This window comes from Anomaloglossus baeobatrachus, chromosome 3 (genome assembly GCF_048569485.1).
Source record: "Anomaloglossus baeobatrachus isolate aAnoBae1 chromosome 3, aAnoBae1.hap1, whole genome shotgun sequence".
Lineage (NCBI taxonomy): Eukaryota > Metazoa > Chordata > Amphibia > Anura > Aromobatidae > Anomaloglossus > Anomaloglossus baeobatrachus.
This window is the reverse complement of record NC_134355.1, coordinates 360,955,608-360,974,972: the sequence shown is the minus strand read 5'-3', so window position 1 is coordinate 360,974,972 and position 19,365 is coordinate 360,955,608. Positions and strand designations below refer to the sequence as shown.

The window sequence follows — 19,365 nt, the reverse complement described above, 5'->3', positions numbered from 1 at the left end:
TTGTTTTTTGCACCCCAAGCTGATGTGTTTATTGCTATTATTTTGGGGTACATAAGATTTTTTTGTATTGCCTTTCATTACATTTCTTTCTGTTTTGGCATTTGATATTTTTCTTTCTATGCAATTTAGGCTAAGTTCACATTTCTGCTAAAATTTATCAGTCACAATCCGCTGCTCTTGTAAACAGCGGAATCCGTTTAGCGGATTCCGCTGCTCCCATAGACTTGTATGAGCAGCGGATTGTGACTGATGATGCTGCGTTGCACCCTCCGCCCGACTGATCAGTCGTGGAACGACTGACCGCCGGGCGGGAGGAACGCAGCATGTAACGTTTTTTGAGCAGCGAGATCCGTCGGATTTCGCTGCGCATGCTCTCTGGCTCCCTGCACACGTCACCAGCTTTGGTTGGTTACCCGATATTTACCCTGGTTACGGTGCAAGGAGCCAGCGCTAAGCGGTGTAGGCCCGTAACCAAGGTAAATATCGGGTAACCAAGGTAAACATCGGGTGCTTTGCTGTTACCCGATATTTAGGCTGGTTACGTGTGCAGGGAGGCCGACACTTCCCCGCTCGGCCCCGCCCCCTCCCGCACTCCGCACATGTATGTACACACACACACACACACACACCTGTCCCCAGCCATGCAGACAAGCACTGCCACTGACACCCTCGTCTGGCCCCGCCCCCCGCTCGGCTCCGCCCCCTCCCGCACTTTGCATGTGCACACACATACATACATACATACATACATGCACATACACACACTCACTCACTCACAGATACACTCACCTGTCCCCAGCCATGCAGACCGCAGCACTTCCACTGACATCCTCAGCGCCTGGCCCCGCCCCCCGCTCGGCTCTGCCCCCGAACTCCGCCCCCCGCACACAACGGAATCCGACAAAGAATTCTGTTCTTTGTCATCCGTTGTACAGCGTTGAACAGCGCATCAGTCACATGCGTCAAGCGACGCATGTGACTGATACAAATCAACGGAAATGTGAACTTAGCCTTACCAATCGGATTCATTTAATTTTTTGAAACATCAGACTTTTACGACCCTAACCTACACATTCGAGTCGTATACTCATTTACCTCCTCTTCTGCATACTGCAATTTGTATTTTCTTTTCACTGCTGGGTCAAAAGTAGTTTGTGGTAGCCAAAGATGAATCTGCAGTATGCCCAAATTAATCCACAGAGACCCTCGATGGGCGGCATCAGAGGTTTGAACTGCATCATCAACATCAGCATAAAACTGCTGTAGGCATGTCAACCACAGCTTAACAATGTTTTCAGGTAATCTTTCCTCATTAGACCAGTCTCTTAGGATGTCCTGGATATAGTGAAATGCAGAAAGATCTTTCAGTGGCAGATGGTCACAATACTGCAAAAATTCTTCTTGTAGACTTTCTGGCACAAGATCCTTCAGAGCAACAAAATGGTGATATAACAGAAGACCTTGAAGTCTGGCATCGGTGTTTCTGTAAGAAATGAAATAGTCACAGTAAAATCTTGGCAAATGTAAATGCATCATATGGTTTAGGTATAAACAACATACACACATACAAAATGAAAAGAAAAAAAAAAAAAAAGATACTAGGGGCCAGATTAATTAATTATTGTATTTGATTTTTTTTCCATCCAATTAGGAGTATTTTTTGGCTAATTGTTCATTTGCTCCTTATTCTTTTAATATGCACCTTTGTTAATTCTATTTTATGTGTTTGATTGATCTTTTTTTTTATGATTTTCACGGTTGGAGGTGTTTGGCATGTACAGATGTTTTCGGCTGATTCATCAACTGACTTTTTAAAATTTTGCTAAATTTTTTGCACAAATGTACGTCCGCCCCCTTTCTCTTCCCTCTTCTTGAAGTGATATTATGTACCGTATTTTTCGCTTTATAAGACGCACCGGAATATAAGACGCACCCCAAACTTAGACATAAAAAAGGTAAAAAAAAGAAAAATGGGGTCCGTCTTATACTCCGGTGTTCTCTTACCGGAGGGGGGCAGCAGTGGTGGTGAAGCGGGGTCACAGGAGGCACAGGTTGTGCTGGCAGGCGCGGCAGGTCAGTGGCAGCGGGGTCCGTGGTTGCAGGTGCCGTGGTTGCAGGCGCGGTGGCGTCCGCGGTGGCAGGATCCGTGGGGTCCGTGGTGGCGGCAGCAGCCGTGGCGTGTGAGCCGTGCAGCAGGCCGGTGCAGTGAGTGTCCGCGGTCCCGGTTCAGTGGTGGCAGCGGCGGCGGCAACTGCTCAGTGGTGGCAGCGGCAGGGACTGCTCAGTGGTGGCAGCGGCAGGGACTGCTCAGTGGTGGCGTGTGTCCGCGGTCCCGGTTCAGTGGTGGCAGCGGCGGCGGCGGCTCAGTGGTGGGAGCGGCGGCAACTGCTCAGTGGTGGCAGCGGCAGGGACTGCTCAGTGGTGGCGTGTGTCCGCGGTCCCGGTTCAGTGGTGGCAGCGGCGGCTCAGTAGTGGGAGCGGCGGCGACGGCTCAGTGGTGGAGTGTGTCCGCGGTCCCGATTCAAGTAATGGCGCCCGGAGCGACGCATGCGCAGATGGAGCTCTCATCCAAGGGCTCCATCTGCGCACGCGCTGACTCCCGGAGCAGCGCGTGCGCAGATGGAGCTCTCATCCAAGGGCTCCATCTGCGCACGCGCTGACTCCCGGAGCAGCGCGTGCGCAGATGGAGCTCTCATCCAAGAGCTCCACCGGCGCCATCATTTGAAAGTGGGACCGCGGACAACTGGTAAGCTGCACAGCCGCCCGCCCCGCATGCACAGCTGCCCGCCCACTCTGCGTACAAGCCGCCGGGTACCTGTGCTTGCGTGCGGTGGCAGCCGGGTACCCATGGCTGTGTGCGGGCGGCAGATGGGTGACTGTGTGAGGGCGGCAGCCGAGTACCTGCACGGGCACCCGACTGCCGCTCGCACACAGCACCCGGCTGCCGCCCGCACACAGCCATGGGTACCCGTCTGCCACCGCATGCAAGCACAGGTACCTGGCTGCCGACCCCACACAGCACCCGCTGCCGCCCGTACACAGCCACGGGTACCCGGCTGCCGCTGCATGCAAGTACAGGTACCCGGGCGCTTGCATGCAGCCACAGGCACCCGCCCGATCGCCTCAGACAGGACCCCCCCCCCCCCGCTACCGCTTTATAAGACGCACCCCCCATTTTCCTCCCAAAATTTGGGGAGGAAAAGTGCGTCTTATAAAGCGAAAAATACGGTACATTTGAAACGTTTGTGCAAGGTTTGTGCCAACTAGGGGAATGTGCAACTTTTTGCTCTAAAAAGTCACAAACCAAGTTAGGCAAAAATTAAGCTTTTTTTTTGTTTGCAAACTTTATGAAACAATTGCGCCATTTAGAATAATTTAGTGCAAAAAGCATCAATGAATTCTACAAGACCAAAAGAGAAAGGTAATTACCCCCAAAAATGTAAATAAGGAATCAAGCCCCTTGGTTCCATACCTAAAGCTTGCCAAGGAAGAGATTGCCATATTTGTCCAGAGAGTGGAGCTGATTTCATGCAGTTGTTGAAGTCTTTCTGCACCTTCTCCAAGTGTCACACGAGAAGTCAGGAGCACTGGAAGCTCATTCATATCCCATGACAATGCCTTGCTGCAACCTGTCAGAACTTCACAGAAGCATTTTGACAGCACAGCTCTGTTTAAAATACCAGGACCCTGAAAAATAAGATGAAAACCTATTAAGCAAAATACTTATGAGCATGGTTTAAAGCGAATCTCTCAGTAGGATTTCACCATCAAACAAGTGGCGTATCTAGGAGGGAGGGCAGGAGGGGCATTTGATATGGCAGTCCAAGGTGTCTACCAGCCAGTAGAGTAGACCTGGCTCAACTATAGAAATCGAGGTGCTCTGGAGTAAATAAATCCAATAATAGAAAAAAGAAGCTCCGGCACACCACAAAGAACAGAAAAAAGCAAGATCCGGGATGGTGCAAAAAACGTTTTTATTGAAACAAAAGGATTTTTTCAAACAAGTCTGTCCCCAACGTTTCAGTCCTTGGACTTTTTTCAAGGATTATATCAGACTGGTGACATGAATAAAATAAAAAGAACATAGTGTTACAGAAAGGAAAAACATGATCAAAATTACAAAATCAAGAATATTACAGAAATGGTCACATCTCATAAAGACCGGAACAATGCCTCCATGTATAAAAAACAAGCGTTTGCATCAGTTTCCCTATGCATTAAAGGGAACCTGTCAGCAGAAATGTCCCCTAAAACCTAACCGATTCCCCCTCTGCAGCTCCTGGGCTGCATTCTATAAAGGTCCCTGTTATGATTGTGCCCACTTTCTGACCGAAAAAAAGTGTTTATAAAGTTGTACCTTTTTGGCTTCTGATTCTGTAAATCCGTCACGGGGGCGGGCTGCCTGATGGCCGTTATTCTGCCCCCTGGTCCTGTATGCCGCCCCCATCGCTGATTTCAATACTTCTGGACGCCGCCCACTGCTCCAGCCATCCCCGCGCATGCCCAGTGCCCATCTCTCGGGGATGAGCACTGTGCCCAGCGTCACGTGCACGCAGGGTTAAGATTATGGGCGGTGCTGTGATGTTTATTCCTAAGCAACCGCCCATAATCGCGGGACCGCGCTTTCGGTGTAGTCACTGCTCCGCGCTCCTCCCATCTATTTCCTGCCTCGGGGCAAGATGGGAAGGAGGCGAAGTGAGGTCAGCAGCAGCGCGCTTGCGCAGAAAGAAGCAGGCCGAGGGGGAAAGCGCGGTCCCGCGATTATGGGCGGTTGCTTAGGAATAAACATCACAGCACCGCCCATAATCTTAACCCTGCGTGCACGTCACCAGCGGTGACGCTGGGCACAGTGCTCATCCCCGAGAGATGGGCACTGGGCATGCGCGGGGATGGCTGGAGCAGTGGGCGGCGTCCAGAAGTATTGAAATCAGCGATGGGGGCGGCATACAGGACCAGGGGGCAGAATAACGGCCATCAGGCAGCCCGCCCCCGTGACGGATTTACAGAATCAGAAGCCAAAAAGGTACAACTTTATAAACACTTTTTTTCGGTCAGAAAGTGGGCACAATCATAACAGGGACCTTTCTAGAATGCAGCCCAGGAGCTGCAGAGGGGGAATCTGTTAGGTTTTAGGGGACATTTCTGCTGACAGGTTCCCTTTAAACAAGAGTACTTTTTAAAGTTATAGGAAGTCCATAGAAAATATGTATATCAAATGACATAATAGAAGTGACGAGATACAATCTGATGAGCAAACATACCTAGGTGTCACAACTAGTGGTCATGCTGCACCAATAGGAACTGCGTACAGACGTCTATAAATAGCGGGAGACTATACCCTTAAGGTCCAGTCACACTAAGCAACTTACCAGCGATCCCAACAACGATAGGGATCGCTGGTAAGTTGCTAGGAGGTTGCTGGTGAGATGTCACACTGCGACGCTCCAGCGATCCCACCAGCAACCTGACCTGGCAGGGATCGCTGGAGCGTCGCTACACGAGTTGCTGGTGAGCTCACCAGCAACCAGTGACCAGCCCCCAGCGCCGCGTGGAAGATGCTGCGCTTGGTAACTAAGGTAAATATTGGGTAACCAACCCGATATTTACCTTGGTTACCAGCGCACGGAGCTACACGTGCAGAGAGCAGGGAGTAGCGCACACTGAGCGCTGGCTCCCTGCTCTCCTAGTTACAGCACACATCGGGTTAATTACCCGATGTGTGCTGCAGCTACATGTGCACAGAGCAGGGAGCACCGCACACCGCTTAGCGCTGGCTCCTTGCTCTCCTAGTTACAGCACACATCGGGTTAACCCCTTCACGACCATGGACGGAAAGATCCGTCCTTGTGCCCTGGGCCTTAACGACCAAGGACGGATCTTTCCGTCATGGCGGAATCGCGGCACCGGAGCCTACGGTGACTGCAATATGTTAACAAAAACCGCAGATTCAGGGAGGAGGGGACCTGTTCCTGACCTTAGGAGGGGTGGTGCCTCCTCCCCGGACCTACGGAGGCTGTGATTGGCTGACGAACGCCGCTCAACCAATCACAGCCACTGTAATGTTCCAGCCATTTAAAATGACTGAAACATTGAAATCCAGCCCTGGCCAGTGCAGCTGTAGCACTGGCCATTGGCTGGAGCTGGGTGACCTCACTGGATCACCCTCCCCCAGCTCCACTGCTCTGATTGGAGAGATCGGCCTTGTGACCGATTTCTCCAATCACAGTGGACCTGTTGCCGGTGACCGCCCCCATCAGCTTCACTTGTCCCTGCAGCACGCCAGCACACTGAGCACAGTGAGTGTACACAGTGCAATGGCAGGGCGACAAGCTCCGGTCCCATGCTGTTATGAGACCGGAGCATGGGACCCGGAAGTTGCCGCGCTGCCAATGCACTGTATGAAAAGCGTCCCGATCCGCCGCCGCCGCTGCCCTCCGCGATCTGCCACCTGTCTCCCCGATCTCCTGCCCGCACCCTCACCCCCACACCTCCCGATCCGCTGCCGCCCTCCATCTGCCACAGTGCCACCGTTCCCCCCAATCTGCTGCCCGGCCCCTCACCTCCGTGCAGCAGATCGGAGGGAGCGGTGGCACTATGACAGATGGAGGAGGACAGGGATCGTGCACCCTGTCCTCCTCCATCTGTCATAGTGCCACCGCTCCCTCCGATCTGCTGCCCGGCCCCTCCCCCTCGTGATCGGTGCTCGCCCCCTCCTCTCCGTGATGTGCTGCTCGCCCCCTCCCCTCCCCGACGTGATGTGCTGCTCTCGCCCCCTCCCCTCCCCGACGTGATGTGCTGCTCGCCCCCTCCCCTCCCCTCCGTGATGTGCTGCTCGCCCCCTCCCCTCCCCTCCGTGATGTGCTGCTTGCCCCCTCCCCTCCCCTCCGTGATGTGCTGCTTGCCCCCTCCCCTCCGTGATGTGCTGCTCGCCCCCTCCCCTCCGTGATGTGCTGCTCGCCCCCTCCCCTCCGTGATGTGCTGCTCGCCCCCTCCCCTCCGTGATGTGCTGCTCGCCCCCTCCCCTCCGTGATGTGCTGCATGCTCCCCCCACCTCTCACCCCCGTGGTCAGCTACCCGCCCCCTCCCCTGTCACCGCCGTGGTCAGCTACCCGCCCCCTCCCCTGTCACCGCCGTGATGTGCGCTCCCTCCCCTGTCACCGCCGTGATGTGCGCTCCCTCCCCTGTCACCGCCGTGATGTGCGCTCCCTCCCCTGTCACCGCCGTGATGTGCGCTCCCTCCCCTGTCACCGCCGTGATGTGCGCTTCCTCCCCTGTCACCGCCGTGATGTGCGCTCCCTCCCCTGTCACCGCCGTGATGTGCGCTCCCTCCCCTGTCACCGCCGTGATGTGCGCTCCCTCCCCTGTCACCGCCGTGATGTGCGCTCTCTCCCTTGTCACCGCCGTGATCTGTGCTCCCTCCCCTGTCACCCCCGTGATCTGTGCTCCCTCCCCTGTCACCCCCGTGATCTGCTGTCCACTCTCCCTCCACCTCTCACCCCCATGATCTGCGCTCTCTCACCTCTCACCCCCGTGATCTGTGCTCCCTCACCTGTCACCCTGTGATCTGTGCTCCCTGACCTGTCACCCCCGTGATCTGCTGTCCGCTCTCCCTCACCTCTCACCCCCGTGATCTGTGCTCTGCTCACCTGTCTCCTCCGTGATCTGTGCTCTGCTCACCTGTCTCCTCCGTGATCTGCGCTGCGCTCCCTCCCCCACCTCTCACCCTCCCCGATCTGCTGCCTCCTTCATCTCCTGTGATCCAGCTGCCTAGATCCATCCTGTAGGGTAACTATCCCCAATCTCACCTCCCACTCCCCCACCCGCCCCCTCCCCCCATCCTCTGCCGCTCCTGCATCCACTGCGCCCTCTCCCATCCGCCCCCACCCTATCCCAGCCGCCGTCTCACAATCACAGATGCTCCCTTTATATGCCGCTGCCCCCCATCTGCTGCCCCCCCCCATCTTCCGCTGTTTTTTTTTTTCTATGCCATGGGGGTCTAGTTTCCAAAATGGGGTCACATGTGGGGGAGCTCCACTGTTTCGGCACCTCAGGGGTCTCCAAACAGCATGGAATACGCTAATTATCCCAGACAATTTTGCGTTTGAAACGTCAAATGACGCTCCTTGCCTTCCGAGCCCTGCTGTGCGCCCAAACATTTTATTTCCACCACATATGAGGTGTCTGTGTACTCAGGAGAAATTGCACAATACATTTTATGGTGCAATTTTTCCTGATACCCTTGTGAAAAAAAAGCTACCTGGTTGAAGTAACAATTTTGTGGTAAAAAAAAAAAAAATTATTTTCACAGCTCAACTCTATTAACTTTTGTGAATCCCCCAGAGGCTCAAAGTGCTCAATAAACATCTAGATAAATTCCATGAGGGGTCTAGTTTCCAAAATGGGGTCACATGTGGGGGAGCTCCACTGTTTCGGCACCTCAGGGGCTCTCCAAACACAACATGGTGCGGCTAACGATTCCAGCTAATTTTCTGTTCAAAAAAAGTCAAATGGCGCTCCTTCCCTTCCGAGTCCTGCCGTGCGCCCAAACAGTGGTTTTTCGCCACATATGAGGTATCTGCATGTTCAGTAGAAATTGCCCAACAAATTTTGGGGGTTCATTTAATCCTGCTACCCTTGTGAATATGCAATATTTGAGGCTAAATTAACATTTTTGTTGCAAAAAGTAAAATGTTCATTTTTTCCTTCCACATTGCTTTAGTTACTGTGAAGCACCTGAAGGGTTAATAACCTTCTTGAATGTGGTTTTGAGTAGCCTGAGGGGTGCCGTTTTTGGAATGGTGTCACTTTTGGGTGTTCTGTGTCATGTAGACCTCTCAAAATTGCTTCAAATGTGATGTGGTCCCTAAAAAAAGTGGCTTTGTAAATTTTGTTGTAAAAATGAGAAATTGCTCATAAACTTTGAACCCCTATAACTTCCTTAAATTTTTTTTTTTTTCCCAAAATTGTTCTGATGTAAAATAGACATGTGGGAAATGTTATTTATTAATTATTTTGTGTCATATGTCTCGTTGGTTTTAGAGCATAAAAATTCAAAGTTTGAAAATGACAAAATTTTCAAAATTTTCGCAAAATTTCCGTTTTTTTCACAAAGAAACGCAAAAAATATTGGCCTAAATTTACCACTAACATGAAGCCCAATATGTCACGAAAAAACAATCTCAGAATCACCGGGATCCGCTGAAGCGTTCCAGAGTTATAACCTCATAAAGTGACACTGGTCAGAATTGCAAAAAATGGCCTGGTCTTTAGGGTCAAAATAGGCTTGGGGCTGAAGGGGTTAATTACCTGATGTGTGCTGCAGCTAAATGTGCACAGATCAGGGAGCAGCGCACAATGCTTAGCGCTGGCTCCCTGCTCTCCTAGCTACAGCACACATCGGGTTAATTAACCCGATGTGTCCTGCAGCTACATGTGCACAGAGCAGGAGCCGGCACTGACAGTGAGAGCGGCGGAGGCTGGTAACAAAGGTAAATATTGGGTAACCAAGGACAGGGCTTCTTGGTTACCCGATGTTTACTGTGGTTACCAGCGTCCGCAGAAGCCGGCTCCTGCTGCCTGCACATTTAGTTGTTGCTGTCTCATACAGCGATCTGTGCTTCACAGCGGGACAGCAACAACTAAAAAATGGCCCAGGACATTCAGCAACAACCAACGACCTCACAGCAGGGGCCAGGTTGTTGCTGGATGTCACACACAGCAACATCGCTAGCAACATCGCTGCTACGTCACAAAAGTTGTTCGTTAGCAGCGATGTTGCTAGCGATGTTGCTTAGTGTGACGGGGCCTTTAGTCTAAATGAAGAAAATGAAGGTTAGAAAGTCATATCAGACTGGTCCTGTCAGTGTAATATGATATGGGGTGGTGGAGCATGCTGAATACCTGTGTATATATATATGTGAAAGGATGTCTACGATCCTGTCAACACTGGTTGGCTATATGGCACATAGTATCCATGGAATTGGTACAATCTGGAAGTATACACATGCATAAATATACATTTGTTACAAACGATAAAAGACATTTGTATAGCCAAACGGATCAAGTGTGCAGGCAAGTACCTTTAGACATGAGGTAAAATGTAAATGAAGCCAGTGTCACAAAGTGACACATTTACACATATTTATATATATATATATATATATATATATATATATATATATATATATATATATATATATATATATATATATATACACATACATATACATACGCATACATACATATATATATACACACACACACAAACACACACACACACACACACACACACACACACACACAGGTATTCAGCATGCTCCACCACCCCGTATCATATTACATTGACAGGACCAGTCTGATATGACTTTCTAACCTTCATTTAGACTAAGGGTACAGTCTCCCCCTGTTTATCGACGTCTGTACGCAGTTCCTATTGGTGCAGCATGACCACTAGTTGAGACACCTAGGTATGTTTGCTCATCAGATTGTATCTCGTCACTTCTATTATATCATTTGACTTCCTATAACTTTAAAAACAACTCTTGTTTAATGCATAGGGAAACTGATGCAAATGCTTGTTTATTATACATGGAGACATTGTTCCGGTCTTTATGAGATGTGACCATTTCTATAATATTCTTGATTTTGTAATTTTGATCATGTTTTTCCTTTCTGTAACACTATGTTCTTTTTATTTTATTTATGTCACCAGTCTGATATAATCCTTGAAAAAAGTCCATCAAGGACTGAAACGTTGGGGACAGACTTGTTTGAAAAAATCCTTTTGTTTCAATAAAAACCTTTTTTGCACCATCCCGTATCTTGCTTTTTTCTGTTCTTCAAGGTGTCTACCAGGCAGCAGGACTTTGCCGCCCACATTAGTGGAATCTGGATGTTCGCCTAGCCTGCTGTCAAACTGACAGCTGGCTCAGAGAAGGTGTAAACAGTCAGCTCACTGAATTCAAGAGTAATTGCGCCTTTCAGAAAAGTGTGAGGAGATGACAGAATGGACAGAGGAAAATGTGTGAGCAGAGAGAATGGTTACGGCGGGGTTTATAAAAGACGAGACGGTATGGAGAAGATGGAGAGGAAATGTGTGAGACAGTATGGGGAGTGTGAGAGGACAGTATGGGGGCAGATTGTGTGGGGGGACAGTATGGGATGGGGGTAGTAGTATGAGGGAACGGATTATATAGACACTGGGCAGTGTAGTAGGGGCAGCACAGAATGGGGGCAACCTGTGGGGACAATATGTAGTATGGAGGTGACAGTATTTTCCATAGGTAGAGGTGGGGGGGTGGAGAGTGTGAGGACGGGACACTTTATTGTGTCTGGCCAGTATCGGGAAGATGCTGTAAAGAGGAGGCCCGGTATGAAGAGCAGATGACAATGTGGAGGCTATGTACCCTAAGAGGGACAGTGTGCGAGTCATATTTTGTGCAGGTAGCACAGTGTGAAGCAATTATTCAGGGCAAGCTTACGGCAGATGACACTTATTTTTAAGGACACCAAATATGCGTGTGCTGCAGAAAATCGGACAAAAGGGAAGTCTGCAGAGACTAGTTGAGGATGTGAAAGTCATGAAAGCATCTGGACTAAATGGAGAAGAGAGAAAACAAGGGGAAAAAAAACTCCAATCAGAGATATCACCTGAAAAGAGGTACCTGGCTGTAAATGTTTATTTGGGATACGGACTGCATTTCATCAGTACTGTGGTTAATGTTTGCTCCAACGTCTGATGATAGCTGATAACTAAACTCTGTTTCAAACTATTTATATGGGAATGCAGGTCTTTCAAAGACAAATCCAGCAATACCTTTATTTGGCAAGTCTGTTCCTCAGTTATTTAGAAATCAGCGTTTCCACTGATAAGCAAATGATACAGAAGGGATATTTGTAGAAATGCAGCCTCTGCCACTCCAGCTCTATTCCCTGCCCAGTGCCACCTCCTCCAGCTTGACTGCTCCTTTGCCTGAAGTCATATAGCAAAGAGGCTGTTAGTCAAACAAAAGTAGTTGACACTGGGCTGGGAATAGAGCTGGAGTGTCAAAAACTTCACAGCTATAAACAGATCTTCAGATTGTACACTAATTCAGACACTGACTTCTAAGTATATGGAGGAATAGACTTGCCATGTAAGGCCCTGTGTGCACACTATAGTTTTTGCTGTGTTTTTGGGTGTAATTTTCGGTGGAGTCTGTGGCCTTAAACTGCATGCATTTCCTTCCCCAGCAAAGTCTTTGAGAATTAATAAAAGCTGTGCGCACGTTGCTTCTTTTTTGCCTGCAGTTTTGTTGAAGAAAAAAGAAGTAGCATGTCCCTTCTTTTCTATGTTTTTTCATTGAATAAAGTGAAAAAATGCATGGGCAAAAACGCACACGAAACATGGAGAAAAAGCAGCAAAAAAACATGCGTTTTTAATGCGTTTTTCCAGCCAGAGGTGTGTTTTTCTGCCAGAGGGTGCGTTTTTTGCTGAAGAAAAAAAAACATAGTGTGCGCACATAGCCTAAGGTATTACTAGACTTGTCTGATAAGACTACATGCACATATGAATAGTTTAGGGTGTGAAATTGTGCTGAAATATTCCCTTGACCTAGAACCATTGCTTTATAGCAGTAAAGCTTACAAACTTACAAACAAGCTTACTAACAAATTATAGGAATAGATACATTGTAATTATTTGAGAAAACTGAAGACTTGGCTATCACATTTATACAACATATTGGAGACTGAGTACTTTTAAAGTTTTGTTTCATGTAAAAAATGTTTAGGGAAACGTATAGGGAAAGCGGTAACATCATAATTAGGGATGATCGAATACCTCAAATATTCGGCAACACCCATATTCGACGAATAGGTTGCCGCTATTCGACTATTTGCGAATATTCGAGGCGCAATGCAAGTCTATGGGAAACCCGAATAGTTGCCGAATGGCAACAATTCGGGCTTCCCAAAGACTTAAATTGTGCATCGAATATTCGCGAAGCCGAATATTGACAAATATTTGTGATATTCGATCATCCCTAATCATAATACCAATATAATATACAACTGTTAGAGTTGTGCAGAACATTTCTTACAAACCTTCATAGAGTGTTCCATGAGAGCTTGGGGAACATTTGCATCGTCCGGGCAGATGTGTACTTTCCAGGATGACCAATAATCTGGATCAGTGGTTACAGTACTATTCCAGAAAGATGATAATACGCTGCTGATCAACTCTGACCACAATAATGCAACATCACCTGAGTTAACCTGTAATAAAAACCCTCAATTTAAATGCACCATCATTCCAATAGACAGTTCTAAAAGCACCAGTCAAGTGTCTGCTTGCATTGTAAATAAGCACTTAATTGAGCACAATGCTCAATGCTTCATAATGAGGTGTAGAGACTAAAGAGATCTTTGTACATAATACCAAACAATGTCTTTTATACAGAATAAAAAAAGCAATACCTCGGATTGCTTGCTAAGGAAGCTGAAAGCTCGAAGCTGCTCTACAGACACGGGCGTATGTTCCAGGCAAAATGCAACCAACTGGTTTAGGTCTGACTGTATGTTCTTTCTGAAGAGGAGATCAAGAAGCAGTCAGTCAACAGATAACATTTTTGCATGTACGGTTTACTAAAAGAGTTGTCAAATACTCACCTAACATAGTAAGAATGGGACAACAAGTCAGTAATCATTTTGTACTGCCACAAGAGCATAAGGTACTCCATTCCAGGCCACATTTGAACACGGCTTGAAAGCTTTGCCAAACATTCTTGGTTTAATGGTGCGCACACAGTCTCTTCTTGATTCCCGTCTCCAGTACCAAGAAGAATACCTTGTTTATTAATTTGTGATCTCAGCAGTTCCACTGACTCGATAAGATTGCCTTAAAAGAAAAAAAAATATAGGATTAATTTTAAAGCAAAAGAAAATATTGAGAAAGTGAACAGATTAATATTTAAAGGTCTAGTCAGAAAGATCCAGACTATGATAATGTAAAATAACAGCAGCAAGTGTTATACTTCAGAATCCAATCATTCAGAAATGCTAAGGGTAAAGGTTTTTAGTGTAAGATCATTCAGAATCTCAAAAACAGGGAACGTAATTTTTCTGCCCTTCGAATATTTGTCATGATTGATATCTAAACCGTAAACTGTAAATGTAAAAATCTATTTGAAAAGACAGAAACGCAGCAAACGAGAAGAAATCAAGCACAGAAACCAAATTCAGTTCTTTCATGTGCTCACAATTCTTTGAAAAGATTTAAAAAAACTAAACTTACCAGCATTGATCTCTTCTTGATGATTTGCTTTAAGAACAGAGGCCCAAGCCTCCAGCAAGTTAAACTTGGTTTCCCACGCTGAGCAAGCCGCTTTTAACTTGCACGTTTCCAGCTGCCATGTGCTGTCTTGTTTAACTGGCCGCAGGTCTGTTACATTGAAGGGAGCACCAAGTGTTTTCAACTTCTGTACACACTGTACTATACAATCCTCCTGTATGATTAGAAATGCAGAGGTGAAACAGTAAACCAAGAGAGAATTCCACTACACACCACAGGGACATTCAAGAAACTATTCAGAAGCTCAAGATCTGTAATGATGTGAATGCTCAGTTCAAACACAGATTTCCCAGGTAATCTGAAAGATCAAAGGGAATCTGTCAGCAGGTTTTTGCTGTGTAATCTGACTGCAGTACTATGGAGGGGCTAGGACTCTGATTTTAGAGATACAACACTTACTGGGCTGTGTTTTGCTGCTGTTTAAATATAATCAGTGTTTTATAACCAGGAGGGAATCACTATAGGATCAACTGCCTTGTCTCCAACCACGCTCCCAGCATGGATTAGCAGCTTTCAATATGTACAATGTATAGTGATAGATCTACGATCAGTGGTGTTATACCTAGCTCAACATCTGAACTCTGCTAAATCTGCAGCATAGAAAAAAGAGGATTTGGGATACTCACCACAAAATCTCTCTCTCGAAGCCTTCTTAGGGGGGAAATAGAGAACAAAGGGTGTATACTGCTGCCACTAGGAGGCTGCCGCTAAGCAAAAACTTAAATTAATCTCACGAAGCTCTCCATATCTCCACGGCCCTACATCTCCTCCCCTCATCTCCCTCTTTATCAACCTACCCATACCCTCTGTTCTAATGACTTAAGATTGGCATCCATCTTCTGCTATCCAAACTTCCCACTCCAGTCTCCAAGACTTCTCGCGAGCAGCCCCCATTTCTGTGCCACGCACTAACCAGGAAAATTTTCTTATTTCACAATCCCCCCAGTTTTAAGCGGGCTTTAAAAACGCATTTCTTTAGACTGGCCTATCACCTCACCTCACGTATCTAACTATACCTGTTTTGCCCTTACAATATCTGGTCCTTTTCTCTGGTTACTTGTATCATCTGTTTACACCCTCCATGCGCTTAATAGCCCTCTGTATCTGTACTTGTACACATACCTGCTGGTGACCGCTTCATGCAGCGACATCTGAATCCCCTATTTATTATATTGATGGCTGGCCCATTGAATACAAGCACTTTTACCATTTACCTTTTGTGCTTCCCTTAATTCCTCCTAGATTTTAAGCTTTCGAGCAGGGCCCTCACTACTTTTGGTTTCTGTTGAATTGTGTTACTCCGTAAATGTCGGATATTGTCTGCATATGTCCTTTATGAATTGTAAAGTGCTGTGGAATATGTTGGTACTATATAAATAATTTATTATTCCTGTATATACTCAAGTATAAGCCAAGTTTTTCAGCCCATTTTTTTATGCTGAAAATGCCCCCCCCTTGGCTTATACTCGGGTCAGGGTCCCACAAAAAAAATATTCTCACCTCTCCTCTGTTCCCACGGTACCCTCAGATGCCTCTTGTAGACCACAGACACATAGACCCCTCCGTGATAGCATCTGATGCACGGGGCTGCTGTCTGCCATCATGTCTTTACTGCAGTTGAATGCAGCGGTGCGGTAAAGTGCTGACAGCAGCTGCTCCGTACACCGGAGGCTATCACAGAGGGGTCTATGTGCCTGCGGTCTGCATAAAGCACCCCTTGATGATCACGTCCTGTGCACGGAGCCGCCGCTTCAGGCTGCCATCATGGCTTTATGGCAGTTAAATGCTTTAAGGTAGCGGTGCAGTAAAGCATTCAACTGCTGTTAAGTGCTGACAGCAGTGGCGGCTTTGTGCATTGGACGTCATCAAGAGGGGTGCTTCTTGCAGACCACAGGCACATAGATTCCTCCGTGATCGCGTCCAATACACAGAGCCACCGCTGCAGTCAGCGCTTTACAGCAGTTGAATGTTTTGCTGCACCACCACTGCCATAAAGCATTCAACTACAGTAAAAAAATGACGGCAATCAGCAGCCCCGTGCATTGGACGCTATAATCTATCACGATGGGGTCTATGGGCCTGTGGTCTACAAGAGGCAGCTGAGGGCACCGCGGGAACTGAGGAGAAGTGAGAATAATGTGAGCATAATTTTTATTGCGCGAAAGTAACGGCATAATATGGTACAAGAAGGGGACATTAGGAGGACATTACTACAGGGCAAATTACTGCAGGGCACATTACTAGAGTGCCCAAGGAAGGGGCACAAGGATGGGCACATTACAATGAGTGGAGTAGGCACAAGGATGGGATATATTACATTTTATTGGGATCTATTTTTAATTTTTGAAACTTCCCAGTAGCTGCTGCACTTCCCACCCTAGGCTTAAACTTGAGTCAATAGGGTTTCCCAGTTTTTTTGTGGTAGAATTTGGGGCCTCGGTTTATACTCGGGTCGGCTTATACTCGAGTATATACGGTAATGGTTATGATTAAGAGGAGTCAGCCTCGAAACGCGTAAAAAGGTGTTTCTGGGGCCAGTTTGCTGTTTTTTTTCACCTATCACGTGTGTTTTTTTTACTTTATATTTTCAATAAAAAGAAGTTTATGCTCCCTATGTGCTGGAACAAAGTTTTTTACCTTGGATCGTTTTGGACGGATGCTGTGCACTTGGAACAACAGGTGAGCTGGATACCATAGAATTTTTTTATATACGGTAACTCCTCAGTAGGATACACCCACCAACTGGTGAAAAGCTTAGCAGTTAGTGAAAAACACAGTAGAATTAAAACATAAAAACAGAGAACTTGAAATACCAGAAGAAGGATGGGTACTGCGTAAGCCAATGAATGCTCAGAGAAAGATTTTATGGAGAGTACCCAAAATCCTCTTTTGTCTATCGCTTCATTGGGGGACACAGAGAACCATGGGAGATTCAAAAGCAGTCCCCAAGAGTGAAAATGGACAACTGGAAAAAAAAGTGAACCCTAGACTACTGCCACTAGCAAAAATTTCCTTCCTAAGCTGGCATCAGCCAATGCGCTGTACAACTTGGGGAAAGTAGGTAGAGAGGACCAGGTAGCAGCTTTCGAGTTAAAAAGCAGAAGTTTGTTGTCAAAAAGCCCAGGAGGTCCCTATCACGCGAGTACAGTGGGCCATAACCACAAGTGAGGGCGGTCTCGGTTTTGTCCTTAAGGCTATGTGCGCACATTGCGTAATTACATGCAGTTACGCTGCGCTTTGTAGCGCAGCGTAACTGCATGCGTCCTCTGCATAATCTATGGAGATTATGCAGGAGCCGTGCGCACGTGGCGTCTTAGAGCGCAGCGCTTCGGCTGCTGCCCGAAGCGTGTGTTCTAAGAAGTGACATGTCACTTCTTCCGTGTGCTTTGCCGGCAGCCCCTACTCTGTCTATGGCAGGAGCTGCAGGCAGAGCGCATGGAATCGGCTTTTTTTTTTATTCACTACGGTCATTTTCTGCAGCGATTTGAAGCGCACGTGTGCTCTTCAGATCGCTGCAGAAATTTCTGCAGTGACTGTACGCAACGTGCGCACATAGCCTAAGGCTTGCAGGATGGGATATTGAATCTAACTAGTAATGGTGGCCTTAGAGGAGGACAATCTTTTGCAATGTTTCTCAAGTATGATGAATAAGAAATCTGATAGTTAAAAGGAGTTTGTTCTGGACAGGTAGAGGCGCACTGCATTGACCCGGTCCAATTTATTGATTGCGCAGAGGGAGGAGAAGGACAGAACAAGGAAAGAACAATGTTCTCGTTCAGGTGGAAGGAGGAAATAACATTGGGAAGGAAAGAAGGAATTGGACGCAAAACCACCTTATCCTAGTGAAGAAACAGATAGCTAGACCGGCCAGTTTAGACACTGGCCAGTTGAAGGTGATAGCAACAAGTCAGGCAACCTTCCATGAAAGAAAGGACAAGGGAATGTCTCGAAAGGGTTCAAAGAGCCAAAGAAGCTAGGTTCTTTTCAAAAAGGATGGCGACAGAGGAAACCTGGCCTTTAAGCGAGCTGAGGGACAGACGGGTGTCCAGGCTCAACTGCAAACAGGCTAGAAACGTGGGAAGGGAAAAACATCAGCCCATCATGGTTTATTTTACACATTAAGAAAGACTTCCAAGATTCAGAAGGAAGAGGGCTTCCTTGCATTTCATTTGGTCTGAATAACCTAATTGGAAAAACCTGAGGCTCTCAAAACTGTGGCTTAGACACCCATGCTGTTGAATTGAGATACCAACAATTCTGTTGGAAAAAAAAGAGGCACTAAAAAAGTAGATCTGGACAGTCTGGTAGTTTCCATGGAATGTCAGGGAGAAGTTTGACTAGCTCAGTGTACCAGGACCTTCTGGGCCAGTCTGATGCCATGAGGATGATTGGAACTTCTTTAGCTTTGATCTTTTTTTATTATCCTGGGAATTAAAGGAAGAGGAGGGAAAAGGTATGTAAGGCCGAACTAGGACCACAAGATTGCCAGTGCATCTGAGCTGGCTGCGAGGGGATCATGGGTGCTGGACAGAAACAGAGGAACCGTGTTGTTCATCCTGGATGCCGTCAGATTTACTTCGGGAGTGCCCCATCATCTGCAAATCTGGGTGAAGACTGTAGGGTGCAGTAACCACTCCTGCAAAACCCCTGTAAACCACTGAAATTGCAGGGACATGTTCCTCTGCCTAGGATAGGATCCGGGACTTCTGTCAAAACCGTCAGAGTACCTCACAGATGATTGATGTAAGCTACAGTCGTAGTGTTGTCAGATTACATGTGGAGAGGACGGCCTGACAAGTGTTCACACCAATAAAAGGAGTACAGTTAGGTCCAGAAATATTTGGACAGTGACACAATTTTCGCGAGTTGGGCTCTGCATGCCACCACATTGGATTTGAAATGAAACCTCTACAACAGAATTCAAGTGCAGATTGTAGCGATTAATTTGAAGGTTTGAACAAAAATATCTGATAGAAATTGTAGGAATTGTACACATTTCTTTACAAACACTGCACATTTTAGGAGGTCAAAAGTAA

At 47.3% G+C, this 19,365-nt stretch overlaps 1 protein-coding gene across 2 annotated transcripts in view; it reads right to left on the bottom strand.

Moving 5' to 3' along the window:
• The window catches only part of MDN1 (midasin AAA ATPase 1), a 585,757-nt gene that overhangs the window by 190,922 nt on the left and 375,470 nt on the right, over positions 1 to 19,365 (bottom strand). For both annotated transcript variants that reach the window (XM_075340129.1, XM_075340130.1), the window contains exons 56-61: positions 14,273 to 14,483; positions 13,648 to 13,876; positions 13,456 to 13,564; positions 13,084 to 13,254; positions 3,473 to 3,687; positions 1,096 to 1,483 (exon numbers count right to left, since the gene is read on the bottom strand). In XM_075340129.1, the coding sequence (XP_075196244.1) occupies positions 1,096 to 1,483; positions 3,473 to 3,687; positions 13,084 to 13,254; positions 13,456 to 13,564; positions 13,648 to 13,876; positions 14,273 to 14,483 (1,323 nt within the window). The remainder of the gene's footprint in view (positions 1 to 1,095; positions 1,484 to 3,472; positions 3,688 to 13,083; positions 13,255 to 13,455; positions 13,565 to 13,647; positions 13,877 to 14,272; positions 14,484 to 19,365) is intronic.